General features: G+C 40.5%; 1 protein-coding gene across 1 annotated transcript; it reads left to right on the top strand.

Annotated features, from left to right (window-relative positions):
* Positions 1–1,992: 1,992 nt before the first annotated feature.
* Positions 1,993–15,960, top strand: Srgn (serglycin). Its single transcript, XM_015500555.2, has 3 exons — positions 1,993–2,148; positions 11,032–11,179; positions 14,936–15,960. The coding sequence occupies exons 1-3, from the start codon at positions 2,070–2,072 to the stop codon at positions 15,195–15,197; spliced, it is 489 nt and encodes a 162-aa protein (XP_015356041.1). The 5' UTR covers positions 1,993–2,069; the 3' UTR covers positions 15,198–15,960.
* Positions 15,961–16,294: the final 334 nt, after the last annotated feature.

The following is a 16,294-nucleotide window of genomic DNA, read 5'->3' as shown; positions in this document are numbered from 1 at the left end:
AAAAAAAAAAAAAAAAAAAAAGAAAAGGAAAAAAAAAAAAGGGTTAGCTGGGCATGGTGGCTCATACCTGTAATCCCAGCAGCTTAGGAGGCAGAGGCAGGAGGGTTGTTAGTTCAAAGCCAGCCTCAGCAAAAAGTGAGGTGCTAAGCAACTCAGTAAGACCCTGTCTCTAAATAAAATACAAAATAGGGCTGGGGATGTGGTTCAGGGATTGAGTGCCCCTGAGTTCAATCCCTGTACCCCCAGCCCCAAAAAGGGGCTGGGTATTTATCTCAATCTCCAGTACTGGGAGCTGGGGGAGGGGAAGAACTCAAATGATAGAGATGCAAAAAGAAAGAGTAAGTGACCAGCATCACTCAGCTGGTAGGTAGGGTCATGAGCATTTGTCCTGGTCCTGTCTATCGCCTGAAAAGAAAATGACTAGGGAAATGAACTGGAGGAAGGCTCTTTGGAACAAGGAACCGTGGGCTGTCATGAACCAAGAGGAGAAACTGCTTATGAACACTGCAGGTGTCTTTTTTAAAATCACCATGGCCCCCAAAGGGAAAAAAAATGAATATCCAAAGAGAAAAGCCCCCCAAATTACCATTTTCAGGCACAAATTCTAATGTTGCTCAGAGGCTCTGCAGAAAACTTGTTGAAGCTATTGACAGAACTATTGTTTTGATGCCAAGGTTTTAAATTGGGAATTACAATGAAAAGGAACTAGAGAGGATGACTAAAACTTTAAGCTGAAGCCAGAATTCCCTGGTGAAGAACTTGCTGGTGTGTGAGTTTGAGGGCTGATGACTACATTCTGAGGAACCCTGGGCTGAAGGACCCACTTCTGGCTGATTCTGAGGAAAGTCAGACGTGCAGGCTTTTGTTCTTGAACCCCAGCTAAGCATGGGTTAGATTCAAGGCCCAGTCCTTAGCAGGAAATGGTAAGGAATCAGCAGGAAACTCAAAACAAGGGAAGGGAAACTCCTCCCTCTGTCAAAGGACAGGCAGGGTGAGCATGGAATGGAAAGTGGGACCCGTGCTTTAGGAATGTTAGGGACAGGACACATGTTCCCAGGGTGACAATATGTCAGAAAACACTGTGGCTGTAATAAGGAGTCTCAGTCCTCCAGAAATCTGCACAGCATCCCCAGGACCAGGGAAAAATTCTACCCCTATATGCCCAGGGCAGAGGTGGGGAAAGTGGCTTACATGTTTTTACAGGCAATACCCAAGGGGGGGACAACCACCCCTTGTTCCTGATTTCTGGCTTATTCAAGGCCAGGAGACCCAAAAGCAAGTTGAACATTTTTACTTGGAGAAAAGATAAGGGTATGCATGGAACCAAATCGTAATTGTTGGTATAAATGAGCCGAGGAATGCAAGATAATTTTTTTTGTTGTTTATTTAGCCAAGTTTTTTTTTTTTTTTTTTTTTTTTTGGTGTGTGTGTGTGTGTAATAAAAAATCCTCACCATACTTTTGGGGCAGAGGGAAGCCAATGCAAAAACTGAGTGAAGAACAGACTTTATCTGAATGAGGAACAACTCATTGTGGTGGATGAGGACCCAACGTGGAAGTTACACTTCTCGAGCTTGGCTCACGAGTTAGGCTGCTCCTTGATGAAACAGAAAATCGAGAACATTTTGTGTGGAAGGCACTTAGTGATGAGAAGGCGACACCTGGCTCTCTCCTCTCATCATTGGTGGCTCACTCCTACAGTCATCAACCTGTGTTTAGATTGTCACCTGAAGAAAGGAAAAACAAACCGTCCTGGATGTTGATTCTGCTGTTTTGATGGAAAAAGAAAAAACATTTTTTTTTTTTAAGGCAAATGGCAAACAACAAAACTTTAGAGAAAGCAGGCGTGGGGAGAGCCCAGTGCAGTTTCATAATGGGTATGAATAGTTATTTTTGCTGCTTTCCTTTTCTTTCTTTCTGGGTTCTGATGTGGATCTCTTTCTATTTGTTCAGGAAACTGTGACGTGTGTTCTGGGCAGGGTTTGAGGTTTTGGAACCTTTTCTAAAAGGGACAGAGAGCACCCTGCTGCATTTCCTAATCGTGGGCTGGCGTGTTGGAGTGAATTGGTCATGATGCAGAAAGTCCTCAAGTGCAGTAGCCTGGCCCTGGCTCTCGCCCTCATCCTGGTTTTGGAATCTCCAGTCCAAGGTAAGACCCAGGAAACTTGTTCCCCTGTAACCTTTTCCATAAGCCCCAGGGACCATGCAAATGATAATGACTATTTTAATACAAGGTACTGATGGTATTATATTGTGGGAAAGGAGGCAAAGACGAAAGATTGAACATGACCAAACTCCTTTGTGTGAGTTCAGTTGAGTCTGGTACCAAGAAAAATTAAACTCTGAGGCAGGTGCAGCCATATAAACTCTTACAATGATTGAAATGTGCTGTTTGTTTTTGGATGAAAATGTGTGGTTTATTAATTTTTAAAGGTCAGGAAAGGAATAAGGAAAAGGACTCACATGCCTGATCCATGGAGATGGCACCTTGGAATGTTCTGGAATTTCTACCTATTCCTGGATGTCTACACAAACCCCAAGTTGGAATGCATTGTGGTGGTGTCATCATTTTAACATTGGGAAATACTATTTTTTAATTAGGGTAGATTTGACAGTGTGTATTTTTTTTCTTTTTCTAATTTGTCACTGTAAATTTGATTATAGGTAGACTTAGTTAATGTAAACCTTAGGTTTTAAAGAAAGCCCAAAGAATATTAGGATTTGAGCTATTGCTCAGAGAAACATCACATTTGGAAATATCTTCTTAGTTTGATCTATCATTTAGGGCTCTTTAGTTGGACTGAAACAATTCAAATCTTTTAATGACTAAGAAAACGAAAATGCTCAGTTTATAAGAAAAAGGCAATTTCTTTTGCTTTTGGTAAATAAAAAAAATCATAATAAGGCAGAAGGTCCCAGCCTAACAAGTAGATGACAGAATTTATAGCAGGAAAACATTAAGTTCCCCCAAATGGTAAAGGAAATGTTGAGTCACAGTGACACGCTTGTCCTGGATTTGTTTCTTCGAAGTGACTTCTAACTGTCATGTTCTTACTTCCTGTGGAAATGAAATCTTACAAATGATCTCAAAGAAATTCCTCAGATATTGGAAATTCATAAAGTCATCATCTTCTAGTTATTGCATTAGAGGAAAAACAGCAAGTAATACTACTGCAACAGTTCCCTTCATCTTCTTAGTTTTAAAGTGTAAAAGTAGAGAACGAGCTTTTCTTGGATCCTTTTGGGAAAAGCTACAGCCTGATGTAATGATTCCCTAACACCCGTGTGCTTTGACAAGATTAAGTGAGGTTCATATTTGTGGCACAGACTTGAGTGATGCATTGGTACTGAGTAGATCCCTACCTAAGTTTTTCTATCTTCAAAATTTCCCCAAAGTGTCACATTTTTCACTGACTCAATGGGTAAGACCAGAACAAAAACGAAAACTTTCCTTTTATGTGTATGCAGAAGAAAGAAACCATCTTGAAATTGTTGAAAATACTAACATTTATGTAGATTTCGCTCTTCGTTAGAAAAGGAAACCAAAAAGAAGACAATGAATGAACTGAAAAATGAGGGTATTTCTGAGGGGAACTTGGGCTCCGGCTCAAGGACACGTGCTCACATTGAACTTGAGGGGAAAAGAGATGCCTTGTGCGTGTTAGTGATGCAATAAGAGGCCAAGGGCAGAGCCAGGACTCCATTTCACCACACCCCACCTGATGCCAGAGAGAGGGGATAACATCCTCCCCCAGCTTAAAAAAACAAACAAACAAAACTTACCATGCCCTGCGCATGCCTGTAATCCCAGTGGCTTGGGAAGCTGAGGCAGGAGGATCACAAGTTCAAGGCCTGTCTCAGCAATTTAGTGAGGCCCTAAGCAATTTAGTGAGAGCCTGTCTCAAAATTTAAAAATATAAAAAGGGCTGGGGATGTGGTTCAGTGGTTAAGTGTCCCAGGGTTTAATCCCTGGTACAAAAAAAAAAAAAGAAAAGAAAAGAAAAAAAAAGTTTACTGAATTTACTGGTTTTAGATTAGCAAGGCTTTTGGTGTGCTTTTGCTGAGCACCTTCAACCCCTCTTAGGTTCCTGCATTCGTCTGCTTGGCCCGCCATAACAAAGTAACACAGACCACATGACTTACACAACAGAAATTCATTTCCTCACAGTTCTGGAGTCTAGCATCCAAGATCAAGGTTTTGCTAGGTTGGTTTCCTTCTGACGCCTTTCTCTTTGGCTTATAGATGCTGCCTTCCCCTTTGGTCTTCACGTGGCCTCTCTTGCACACATCTGTGTTCTAACGGTCTATTCTGATAAGGACACCAGTCATATTGGATTGGGGCTACCCTAATGATTTCATCTGAACCACATCTGCAATGATCCTCTTTCCAAATTATGTCACATTATGAGGTTAGGACTTGAACATATGAATTCTGCAAGGGATATACTTCAGCTATCACATAATTGTTTTTAAAAACCCAATACACACATGAATGTAAAACTGTCCACTGAGTGGAAAGAAATGGAAGTGCCGTGACGTGTGACAGAGGATGGAGAGCACAGATGGCTAATCTAGTGTAGGCTCCACGGGGTTATTAATGAGGTCTGAATCCTAGCGCTGTGTTACAGCCTTTCTTTTCAAAGATGCCCGTAAATAAAGAAAATGGAACATTCATGAGCAGGTGTGACCAAGGGACCAGGGCTAGCCCGTGTGTTCCCACCACACTGTCTCCTAGAGCACAGTACTGATCCCACCCACATGTGCAGCTGTTTGTAAAGGGCATTCACACCCATTCTCTGGTAAGGATCATCACATTCCTTGGGAGGAGGAATTAGCACCAATTGGTAGAGAAAAAAAAACTGGACCTGAAATTCATCATCTCATTTGCTCTTTACATCAGCCTCTTGCAAAATATGTGTGGGTTTTGCCCAAGGCCCATTGCAACTGACTAATGGCAGAAGTAGTCATTCCAACGTCAAGTCTAGCATTAACTTGTTGTTGATTAGAAGTTTTTTAAATTTAAAACAACAAAAAAAAATATCACTGGGCATCATGGTGCCTGCCTGTCATCCTGGTAGGTTGGGAGGCTGAGACAGGAGAATTGAAAGTTCAAAGCCAGCCTCAGCAATTTAGTGAGGTCTTAAGCAACTTAGGGAGACCCTGTCTCTAAATAAAAAGGGGCTTGGGGGAGGGGCTGGGGTCGTGGCTCAGCGGTAGAGCGCTCACCTAGCACATGCAAGGCGCAGGGTTCGATCCTCAGCACCACATAAAAATAAATAAATAAAATAAAGGTATTGTATCCAACTACAACTAATCTATATACGTGTGTGTGTGTGTGTGTGTGTGTATTTATAAAGGGGGGGGGGTGCTGGGGATGTGGCTCAGTGGCTGAGTGCCCCTGGGTTCAATCCCTAGTATTAAAACAAAAACAGGGGCTGGGGATGTGGCTCAAGCGGTAGCGCGCTCGCCTGCCATGCGCGCGGCCCCAGTTCGATCCTCAGCACCACATACAAACAAAGATGTTGTGTCCGCCGAAAACTAAAAAATAAAAAATTTAAAATTCTCTCTCTCTCTCTTCTCTCTCTCTCTCTTAAAAAAAAAAAAAAAAACAAAAAACAATCGAAAACACCAAAACCCTTTCTTTGACTATCGCCCTTGCTATGTTTACTACTGACTTGAGGGAGAAATTGAAACTAAACTTGGAGTTTTTTATAACTTGTCAAACCATGCAAGAGTCGGAAGTTTATCCATCTTGTGGAATTGTAGACCAGTAGGAAGTAACGTCAACTTAGATAATGACAGTTGCTTAAATGCACCCATTTTGAGTGAAGCAAATATCTCCCCCCCTTTATGACAGTTTCTGCTTAAGCTTCTGTAACACACTTGCAATACGTTTCCATTAAGAATAGGAAGTTAGTAAATAGTGATTATGTTAGGGGAAAAAGTGTTACTATCATATAAAAAAATACAGAGGCACTACTGGAGAAAGTTGCTTGATAACATTTACTCATAGAGTGTATGTTGATCAAGCAGAGCTAGTGAGGGTATGTGTGTGGGTGTGGGGGAAGTGGAGGACAGTGAGGGAAGGGATTTCTTCTTTTTTTTTGCCGGGGGTACAGGGGATTGAACCCTTTTTATTTTTTGAGACAGGTCTCACTAAGTTGCTGAGGCTGGCCTTAAACTTGTAATCCTCCTCCCTCAGCCTCCTGAGTTGCTAGGACTATAGATGTGCATCACCTTGTCCAGCTGGAAGGAATTCTTAATAAAAATCATACTTTTCCCTGGAATCCATACACAATGAACCAGCAGATCCTCTGTGAAGCAGATCCTTCTATGAAGATGTTTCTGACTAGGAGAGCATTTTCTTTTATTTTTAAGATTATGATAATCGTGAGAAATTTATCTCAAGTAAAAGAAAGTCAAGGTACTCTCACAACTTCAGGAGTTAGAACCTTGACTTTTTACATCCTGCCAGCACCTGTGGATAACTATGTCAGGAATTTTGTGTCTATAACTGCTCTTTCTTTATTTTTTTTAATTGTAGTCGGACACAATGCCTTTGTTTTATTTATTTACTTTTATGTGGTGCTGAGGATCGAACCCAGGGCCTTGCATGTGCTAAGTGAGCACTCTACTGCTGAGCCACAACCCCAGCCCTTGTTCTTTATTTTAAAATATCTTCAACAAATTCAATAGACTTTTGGAGTGGGAGACTTCTATCTCTGATTTTTTTTAATGTTTATTTTTTAGTTTTAGGTGGGCACAATATCTTTATTTATTTATTAATTTTTTATGTGGTGCTGAGAATCGAACCCAGTGCCTCATGCTTGCTAGGCGAGCGTGCTACCAGTGAGCAACATCCCCAGTCCTATCTCTGATTTTTAACAGCTTTACTAAGAAGGAGTTCATATACCATACAATTCACATTTTAGGGTATATAGTTTGAGCCAGGGGTGTGTCTTAGCAGCAGAGCACTTGCCTAGCATGTAGAAGCCCTACGTTCAATCCCCAGCACTGCAAAAAAAAAAAAAAAGGAAGGTCTATAATTCAGTTATTTTTAGCGTATTCACAGAACTGTGCAACCATCCCCATAGTTGATTTTTAGAACATCTTCTAATCTGGGCACAGTCATGCATGCCTGTAATCCCAGCGGTTCTGGAGGCTGAGGCAGGAGGATCCAGAGTTCAAAGCCATCCTCAGCAACAGGGAGGAAGAGTTAAGCAACTCAAAGTTCTGAACTTGGGGGCTAATTTTGTATTTTAGAAATAAATGTTGGGGGGGGGTTGGGGTTGTGGCTCAGCAGTAGAGCGCTGACCCGCACGTGCAAGACCCTGGGTTCGATATTCAGCACCACATAAAAATAAATAAGTGAAATAAAGGTATTGTTTCCAACTACAACTAAAAAATAAATTTGTCAAAGTTAGAGCTGCTCTACTAGTGAAAAGATGCAGTCTTTCACGGGGGTACCCCCTCAAAGCATTCATTTAGGGGTACGGGGGGAGTGCTTGCCTAGCATGCATAAGGCCTGGAGTCTGATCCCCAGCACCAAAAAAATAAATAAACTAAATAAATTTAATTTTTCTGTTTAACTTCCTATCCAAGAAAATATTTTCTCACCTTGCTATTCAATGTATTTCAAACTCTTGAAATATGACAAGTCCAAATTGACACATGCTGTGAATATGAAGTATATTTTATTTTGAAGACTTAGTTTGAAAAATAAGAATGTAAAATTCCCTGGTAATAACTGTTATCCTGGGGCTGGGGTGGAGCTTAGTGACCGAGCACTTGCCTAGCATATTCAAGTCCTTGGATTCGCCCCCAGTATTGAAAAAACAAAACAAAACAAAAAAACAACTTTTATATTGATTATGTGTTAAGTGATAATATCCTAAAACATGAGTTAAATAGACTATATTAAAATTAATTTTACCTGTTTTTGAAACATCTCTGATTGCATTAGCTGGCTTCATATTTCAATTGGATAGTGAGGTCTGGACCCCATAGGTGTGAAGACATCGCCCTCTGCTGGGGGAGATGTTTGATTTTTGTCTCACCAACTAGGAGTTTCCTAAGCCCTAATTAGATGCCACATTATTACTGCCTCAGGAAAGAATCAGAAAAGGAGATAAAATATATTCAATATCTATTATGTGCAAAAGCTTGTGTTAGATGCTTCACATAATTTTATTTCACCTAAACAGAAACTCGTATTTTTATTTATTTATTTATTTTTATTTTTGGTGTTGAGGATTGAACTCAGGGACTCTTTACCATAGGAGCGATATCTGCAGTCCTTTTTGAGACATGATCTTGCTAAATTGCTGAGGCTGGCCTTGAACCAGAGATCCTCTGCCTCAGCCTCCCAAGTTCCTGGGATTACAGGTGTGCACCGCCATGCTCAGCTAACTGGGAACTCTTTGCTGTGGTATTTCTCATATTTTTGTGTAATTTTCCCCAATATCTGTTTGAAAGATGATAATTTGAGAATTTGAAAGGTACTAAGTTGTCGAATGGTAACTCAGATTTAAATTCTGGACTCTCTACAATCCTCAAGTTGTAGGTTGTTGTAATTTTCATCAGAGAAACTAGCATTTGAAAAGCTCTGCCATGGTGCTAGTTGCCATTCTAAGAACCTAACATTCACATCTCACTGTTACATCCATGATGGTTCCCATTTTACAGATGAGGAAGTTGAGGTGTGGAGAGGTTAAGTTGGCCACGGTCATATGGCCAGTAATGGGCAGACCTCGTGATGTCATCTTGCCTGCCTTATCCCCAGAGTGTTTTGGACAATTAGTTCCCACACCAGACTCTGTAAGCTCTACTCAGGAACCATGGGGAAGATTGTGATCGAACAGAGAAGAGAAAGGAAGCAAACTGGCTAACTAAATGTGGAATATTTACTCTCTTTCCAAGTCAGTCTTTTAAATGTTTATGTTTTAGAGGAATGTTATCTATTATAGCAAGTTAGAAAAGAAAAAAAATCATCAAAGAGTCTACCACCAGTTATTTTTGTGTAATTTCTTCCATTTTCCACAGTATCTTTTTTTTTTTTTAAACAAGTTCTCTCTTTTTTTTTTTTTTTTTAAGGGAGAGTGAGAGGGAGAGAGAGAATTTTTAATATTTATTTTTTAGTTCTCGGCGGACACAACATCTTTGTTTGTATGTGGTGCTGAGGATCGAACCCGGGCTGCACGCATGCCAGGCGAGCGCGCTACCGCTTGAGCCATATCCCCAGCCCCTTTCCACATTATCTTTTCACTCATTTTTTTAAAATTTATTTGCTTACTTATTTAATTATTTTGGTACTGCGAATTGAACCCAGGGGTGCTCAACCACCGAGCCACATCCACAGTCCCTTTTTATTTTTATTTTGAGACAATGTCTTCCTAAGGTGCTGAGGATCTTGCTAAGTTCCTGGCTTTGAACTTGCAATCCTCCTGCCTCAGCCTCCGGGATTACAGGCACCTCAGCTCCTGGCAACAACTACTGTTTAGCTGTTTGGTTAGTGAGCACCTTGTCATTTTTCCAAGCATTTATATTGTTTTGTGCTGGGCTTTTTTGCTTTTCAAGAATTGCAGCCATGCTTCTTCTTGCTAGGTGATTACTAGTGCTCGAAGCACTTGTTTGAATAAAATGTGCGCTGAGGCGGGGAGGAGATGAACTGTTTGCAGGATGGCGTGGTATTTCTCACCATCAAGCTTCTGTCCTTGCTAAACTGAGTCATGAAGAAGGTGTTTCATGAATTAATAAAGGGTCCTATATATCATATCACCTTAGAATACCAGATTTGGAGACTTTTCTATAGAATTTAAATTCAAAGAAGCAGTGAGATACTTGACTATTGCAACCTCTCTGTTCCTCTGTGAATAGGCTAGTCTTCTTGTGAAATCTCTGAAGAGAAAGAGTTTTGATTTACTTTTCATTCCCAAGAATCCTGTATGGTCCTAAAACATAAGCCCCAGCACTCTCTAATGGCTTAGATACTTCTCAGTGCACTTCTTAACCTTTCTGAACCAGATTTGTCTCATCTCTCTAAAGAGGCTGACTTTGGGATCAGGTATAGGTTGGAATCCTGGATCTTCTACTAAGCTCCTTTGTGGCCTCAATTTTCCAATGTGAAAAGCGGAGATAATAGCACAAAAATAATAATAGTCCCAGGCATGATAGCACACACCTGGATTCCTAGCAACTTGGGAGGCTAAGGCAGGAGGATCACCAAGATCAAGGCCAGCCTGGGGTACTTGGTGAGGCCCTAAGCAACTTAGTGAGACCCTGTCTCAAAATAAAAAATTAAAAGGATGGGGATGTGGCTCAGTGGTTGAGCACCTCTGGATTCAATCTCCAGTAAACCCTACACATAAATAATAATAATAATTAATGTTATCCATTGTTTACTATGTACCTGGCACTATGTTAAAGTTTTCTCATGATTTTTTTGATTTAATTTTTATTTTGGGGTATACCAGGGATTGAACCCAGGGGTACTCAACCACTGAGCCACATCCCTAGCCCTATTTTATATTTTATTTAGAGACAGGGTCTCACTGAGTTGCTTAGTGCCTTGCTTTTGCTGTAGTTGGCTTTGAACTCGTGATTCTCCTGCCTCAGTTTCCTAAGCTGCTGGGATTACAGGCGTGCACCACTGCACCCGGCTTCAATTTAATTTTGTGACAAGCTTATGATACTATTAAGACCTGCATTTTACAGCAGGGGTTCCAGGAAGTTTAGGTTTCATAACTAGCCAGTAGCAGAGTCAGGATTTGCTTGCAGGCAGCTGACATCAATATTAAACTCTCTGCTACTTTATGGGAATGCTGTGGGGACAAAAAACATTTACAAAAGGCTAGTGCAGAGTGGGAGCTGCTATTTTGTTAATGGACATTAAACCTGTCTGTGCTGCACCTTCTACCAAATTTAGAATCCATTTAATTTAAAAACTTCTGGTTTCAATCCATTTAATTAACAGCAGAGCAGTTCAAAGCTGTGGAAGAGATACTTATTTCTCACGGGTTCCTTGTTCGGGCAGGTTATCCTATGCGGAGAGCCAGGTACCAGTGGGTACGCTGCAGTCCCGACAGTAATTCTGCAAACTGCATCGATGAAAAGGGACCCCTGTTCAACCTCCCTCCAGGCGAGTCTAACAGGATCCTCCCTGCAAGGACTGACCCTTTTCCGTAAGTGAACTTTGATTTTACAGAGGTTATAGTTTCACAATGTCTAGTGAAATCTTGAAGTGGAAGTTGGAGGACCTCCACACCAAGCTTTAAGCTTCTGCTTTGGAAGTTTGGATTTTACTGTGCAGTACTTGGTAGAACTGTACCATATACGCTGGTATACAAGATGAGCAAGTATACGTATTTTGTCTGTTTTTGCAAGGTTTGTTGTGGGTGACAGCATTGAGTGCTTTTCACCAACAGATATTAAAAATGACTAAAGATTGTTTTATTTATGTACATAGAGTATATTATATTAAAATTCAATTGGAGTCCATCAGGTATTCTAATAAATAAACAGTGTGCTACGTCAGTAAAATAGAATATTATTTAACTTATTTAGCCATGAAAGAATGAAATACTGATATATGGCTGGGTGCAGGGATGCATGCCTGTAATCCTAGTGGCTCAGGAGGCTGAGGCAGGAGGGTCACAAGTTAAAAGCCAGCCTCAACAGCTTAGTGAGGCCCTAAGCAACTCAGCAAGACCCTGTCTCTAAATAAAATATTAAAAAAGAAAAAAAAAAAAGGCTGGGGATGTGGCTTAGTCATTGAGCACCCCTGGGTTCAATCCCCAGTACCATAAATAAATAAATAAATAAATAAACCTGGAAGTACCAATATCTGCTACAACATAGGTGAGCCTTGAAAACATTAAACAGAAGAAAGAAGCCAGTTACAAAAAGCCACATATTATATGATACCATTTACATGAAATGTCCAGAATAGGTAAACCTCTAGAGACAGGAAGTAGATTGCTGGTTGCCAGGGACTGGGGAGAGGGATGACTAAGGAGTGATTGCTACTGGGTATGGTTTTGTGGGGGAGGATGATTAGAAATGTCCTGGAATTGGGGGTGATTAATAAAATGGGAAAGAAAAAAATAAATGGCATGCCATGTAGAACAAAACCCAAACCCCTTCTTGATCAACAAAGCCTGCTTAAACTTGCAAACAGTGCCAATAGGAATTCGGAAGTAACCAAACGTTGAATTACATAAGTCATTTACTTTAGTGAATATCAAAATTATATAGTTTATAGCAAAGATGGGTGAAAAAAAATGATTATCATCAAAGTTTAAATCTTCAGGCTCAAACCTAGATCAGAATGAAACTTTGTAGTCCTGCCCTGTGTTCTTACTTTAAGTTTATAGCATGAAGTCTGAACTTAATATTGTAGCATTCTCCATTTCTTTAAGCCATAGGTTTCACTAATAATTCATTTAAATCTAAAATATTAGAAGAATAACTTAAATTCTCCAAAACAACTCTTCTTCTTCTTCTTTTTTTTTTCCCTTTAACTGGGAAAGGAACCAGGGCCTTATATGTGCCAGGCAACCATTCTACCATTGAGCTACTTCTAGCCTCCTGCTTTTTAAAAATTTTGAGACAGGGTCTCCCTAAGTTGCTGAGACTGCCCTTCCATTTGCAATCCTCCTGCCTCAGCCTCCCCAGTAGCTGGGACTACGGGCGTGAGCCACAACACCTAGCTCCAAAACCTCTCTTCACATCATTTCTTCTCTCTTATAACCTCTGTGATCTTCCCTTCCTGAAGCCAGTAACTTTGCTTCTCATTCCAACACTCTGATTTTCCTCCTGTCATTATGGATGAATGGTCTCTGCTTCTGTGCCTAACGCAGGCCCCTTGCCTTCTGATCCATCCCTTGTCCTTCCTGGTCCTGCTCTGAATGTGGGTGGGGGAGGGCTGATCCCTGTGGTCTGCTTTCCTGAAGCATTCAGGTTTGTGGCTGACTGTGGGCCAATGGGGGCACAAAAGAGAGATGGGGGAGGCCAGCAGGAAGAGAACTCAAGAGGCACCTCTGGCATGGGTTTGTCATATAGTGGCTGCATTTCCCACTGGATGCCCCTGGTCTCTGGGCTCAGATAATATCAGTCTTCTGCTATCCCTCTAGCTCACTAGGAAAGTACTTTTCTTGCTGTTGCTAATCTCTGAATTACCACATCATCCTCTATTTGGCTTCACTTCTCCTTGAACACATGCATAAGCAGTGCCCTTTGTATTAAATATTTAGAGAAGTTTCCCGATTGGGCCTTGGTTGTTGCAACTTCTAAGGTCAACCCTCTCTGTGTCTGGTATCCTATCCCCATTCACACCACCTTCTCTACAACTTCAATTCTGCAATTACCTCTCTGAACCCAGTATCTTCTTCCCAGCAGGCTTCAGGCATACTTTAGTGTCTCCTATTTAGGTATCTTCTCTCTTTCTCTCTCTCTGGTACCAAAGGCTGAACCTAGTGGGACTTAACACCTGAGCCACATTCCCAGCCTTTTATATATTTTTCATTTAGAGACAGGGTTTCACTAAGTTAATGAGGCTGGCTTTGAACTTGTGATCCTCCCGCTTCAGTCTCCTGAGCTGCTAGGATTACAGACGTGCACTGCCGCACCCAGCATCTTCTTTTCAAATTCTTGCTTCTCTTTGCTTCCATACCCCACCTTATCATGGTTTCCTCCTGCCTTCCCTGGCTGTTTTCTCTTATGCTGAATTTTTTATATACTGGTGTGGCCCCGGCTGTTGTGGGTCCTCCTTTCAATCTACATGTTTTCGCTAGGTGACCTCCTCCTGTTACCTGGCTTTTAACACCATTTATATGTCAATAACTACCAAATCTGATCCCCCAGGCTGAAGTAGCCACATGGCATCCTCTGTGACATTACTCTATTTCATTTCTCTGCACCACTTAATGTTTTCTTGATTTTTTTATTCACTTTTTGTTGTCTTTCCACTAAGTTAAAAGTTTCTTGAGTCAGGTGCACACCTGTAATCCCAGTGACTTGGGAGGCTAAGTCAGGAGGATTGCAACTTCAAAGCCAGCCTCAGCAATTTATTGAGGCCCCAAGCAACTTAGTGAGACCCTTTCTCTAGATAAAATATAAAAAAGGACTAGGGATGTGGCTCAATGGTTAAGTGCCCTTGGATTCAATCCCTGGTACAAAAAAAAAAAAAAGAAAAGAAAAGAAAGTAAGTAAGTTTCTTGATCAGGGACCTCAAGGACCTCATCTATCTATTCCTGTTCTTTCCCAGACACTCAGAACAGGGATCTCTTCTATGGTTCTTATTCAACAGATATATTTATTGAATCCATGCATGACTGAAAACTCCAATTGATTGTGACCTGGGTTTATTATTTTCATGGTGAAAATGATCCGCAGGATGTGATGCTCAACTTTAGTCTCTGATGCCATGCTCTGATCTCCTAAGGAGAGATGGCACCATTGCTTTGATCTTTGGTTGCTCACTTGACTTCTAAGGAGCACACTCAGATGCATAAGCCCCACCCTTCAGCACCTTCAGCTCATGAATGCAGATTGGAAGCAGATTAATTTGGGGATATATTGGGGGGTGATAAATTGAATGTGAAGGATGGGCATGGTGGCACATGCCTGTTATCCCAGAAGCTCAGGAGGCTGAGGCAGGAGAATCAGAAGTTCAAGGCCATCCTCAATAACTTAGCAAGACCCTGAGCCACTTAGTGAGACCCTGTGTCTAATAAAATATAAAAAAGGGCTGGGAATATAACTCAGTGATTAAACACCCTGCTTGACTTGGTTTTTTGTTTTATAGCATTCAATAATTTAGAGACTTAAAGAGCTAAACTCTTAATTTGGCTGCATTTATTTCTTTATCATAAAAATATTATGATTATATTCCCTATGAAACAAACTTTACTATGTTTTTTTTTTCTTTCATATTTCAGAATGAAAAGATTCCAGAACTTGAATGATGTTTTCCCCCTTTCTGAGGACTATTCTGGATCAGGCTCTGGGTCTGGTTCTGGATCTGGATCAGGATCTGGAAGTGGCTCTGGAAATGGTTTCCAAAATGAAATGGAACAGGAATACCAACCAGTTGCTGAAAATGATGCTTTCTATTACAACTTCAGGTCTTTCGAGAGCAATCAGCCCTCAGACAACCACAACTTGGGTCAAGAAGGATTAGAAGAGGATTTCATTATATAAAAATGAAGGTTTCCCCACCTTGATGCCAGGCGATGTATTCAGTGTATTTTATGTACCATGGTTAAATGATCAGTCTTGGGACAAAGAGTTTTATGGAAATTTTAAAACATCTGATAAAAAACCTTAAACTTTATCACCTTTATTTCTCATGAATTCTTAAAGGATTATGCTTTAATGCTGTTATCGGTCTTATTTTTCTGAAAAATACCTTCTTTTTTGGCACTGGGTATCAAACCCAGGGCTTCACACATAAGAGGCAACTACTTTACCACTGAGCTACATCCCAGCCTAATACTTGCAATTTTTTTGGTTATCTTGTTCAACCAACATCATTATGAAATGAACTAGACTCCCATTACATGAAGTTACTTTAAAGAAGAAAAAATTATACTGTTTTTAAAAAATTCAGTCTGTGAAGCAAATTGATAGGCAATATTTCATACCTCAATCTTCAGGCACCTGACTCTGATTATGAATTATAGATCTATCCCTTTTATTATGGGAAAAAAAGATGAAACAGTACATTTATAGAGTGGGTATTTGACATGGAGTACAATGTTAAGGGTGGTATTGTACTGTTACTGTTGGGTGTGTTGCAAAGCTAGAGGACATTGTTCAGCTGAAGTGTGATTGTTACGATTAAAAACTTAGGACCCCAGTTAAAGCACAGTTGTGCTTCTCAGTATCGCATCCTGCTTTACCTTTTACCACTGGATATCTTCATTTTCAAATGTTATTCTATTAAAGCAGAAGTATAACCAAAGGGTTAAGCTGTCTGGGATCTCTTGTTGTAAACTGGGGGAATAATTATTTTTGATCAGATGTTTCTCTAAAAGTCCTAAATTTAAACTTTCAATCATGGCTTCCCTGTTGATGGGGATGGATGATGGTCAGGTACTCAAATGGAATCTTGACCCAGGTCTGGCTCACAGGGATCATTTTTCCAATCCTTAAATATATCATTAAATGGATATGCTTGGTAGTTAGCACAACTCCCACACTGGTTTCTTTCTTTCTTTCTTCCTTTCTTTTTTTTTTTTTTTCTGTCAATAGACTTTATTTATTTATTTATTTTCAGTGCTAGGAATTGAACCCAG

Source organism: Marmota marmota, unplaced genomic scaffold (genome assembly GCF_001458135.2).
Source record: "Marmota marmota marmota unplaced genomic scaffold, marMar, whole genome shotgun sequence".
Classification (NCBI taxonomy): Eukaryota; Metazoa; Chordata; class Mammalia; order Rodentia; family Sciuridae; genus Marmota; species Marmota marmota.
Note: the sequence above shows the minus strand (reverse complement) of the source record. Positions and strands in the feature narration are given on the sequence as shown.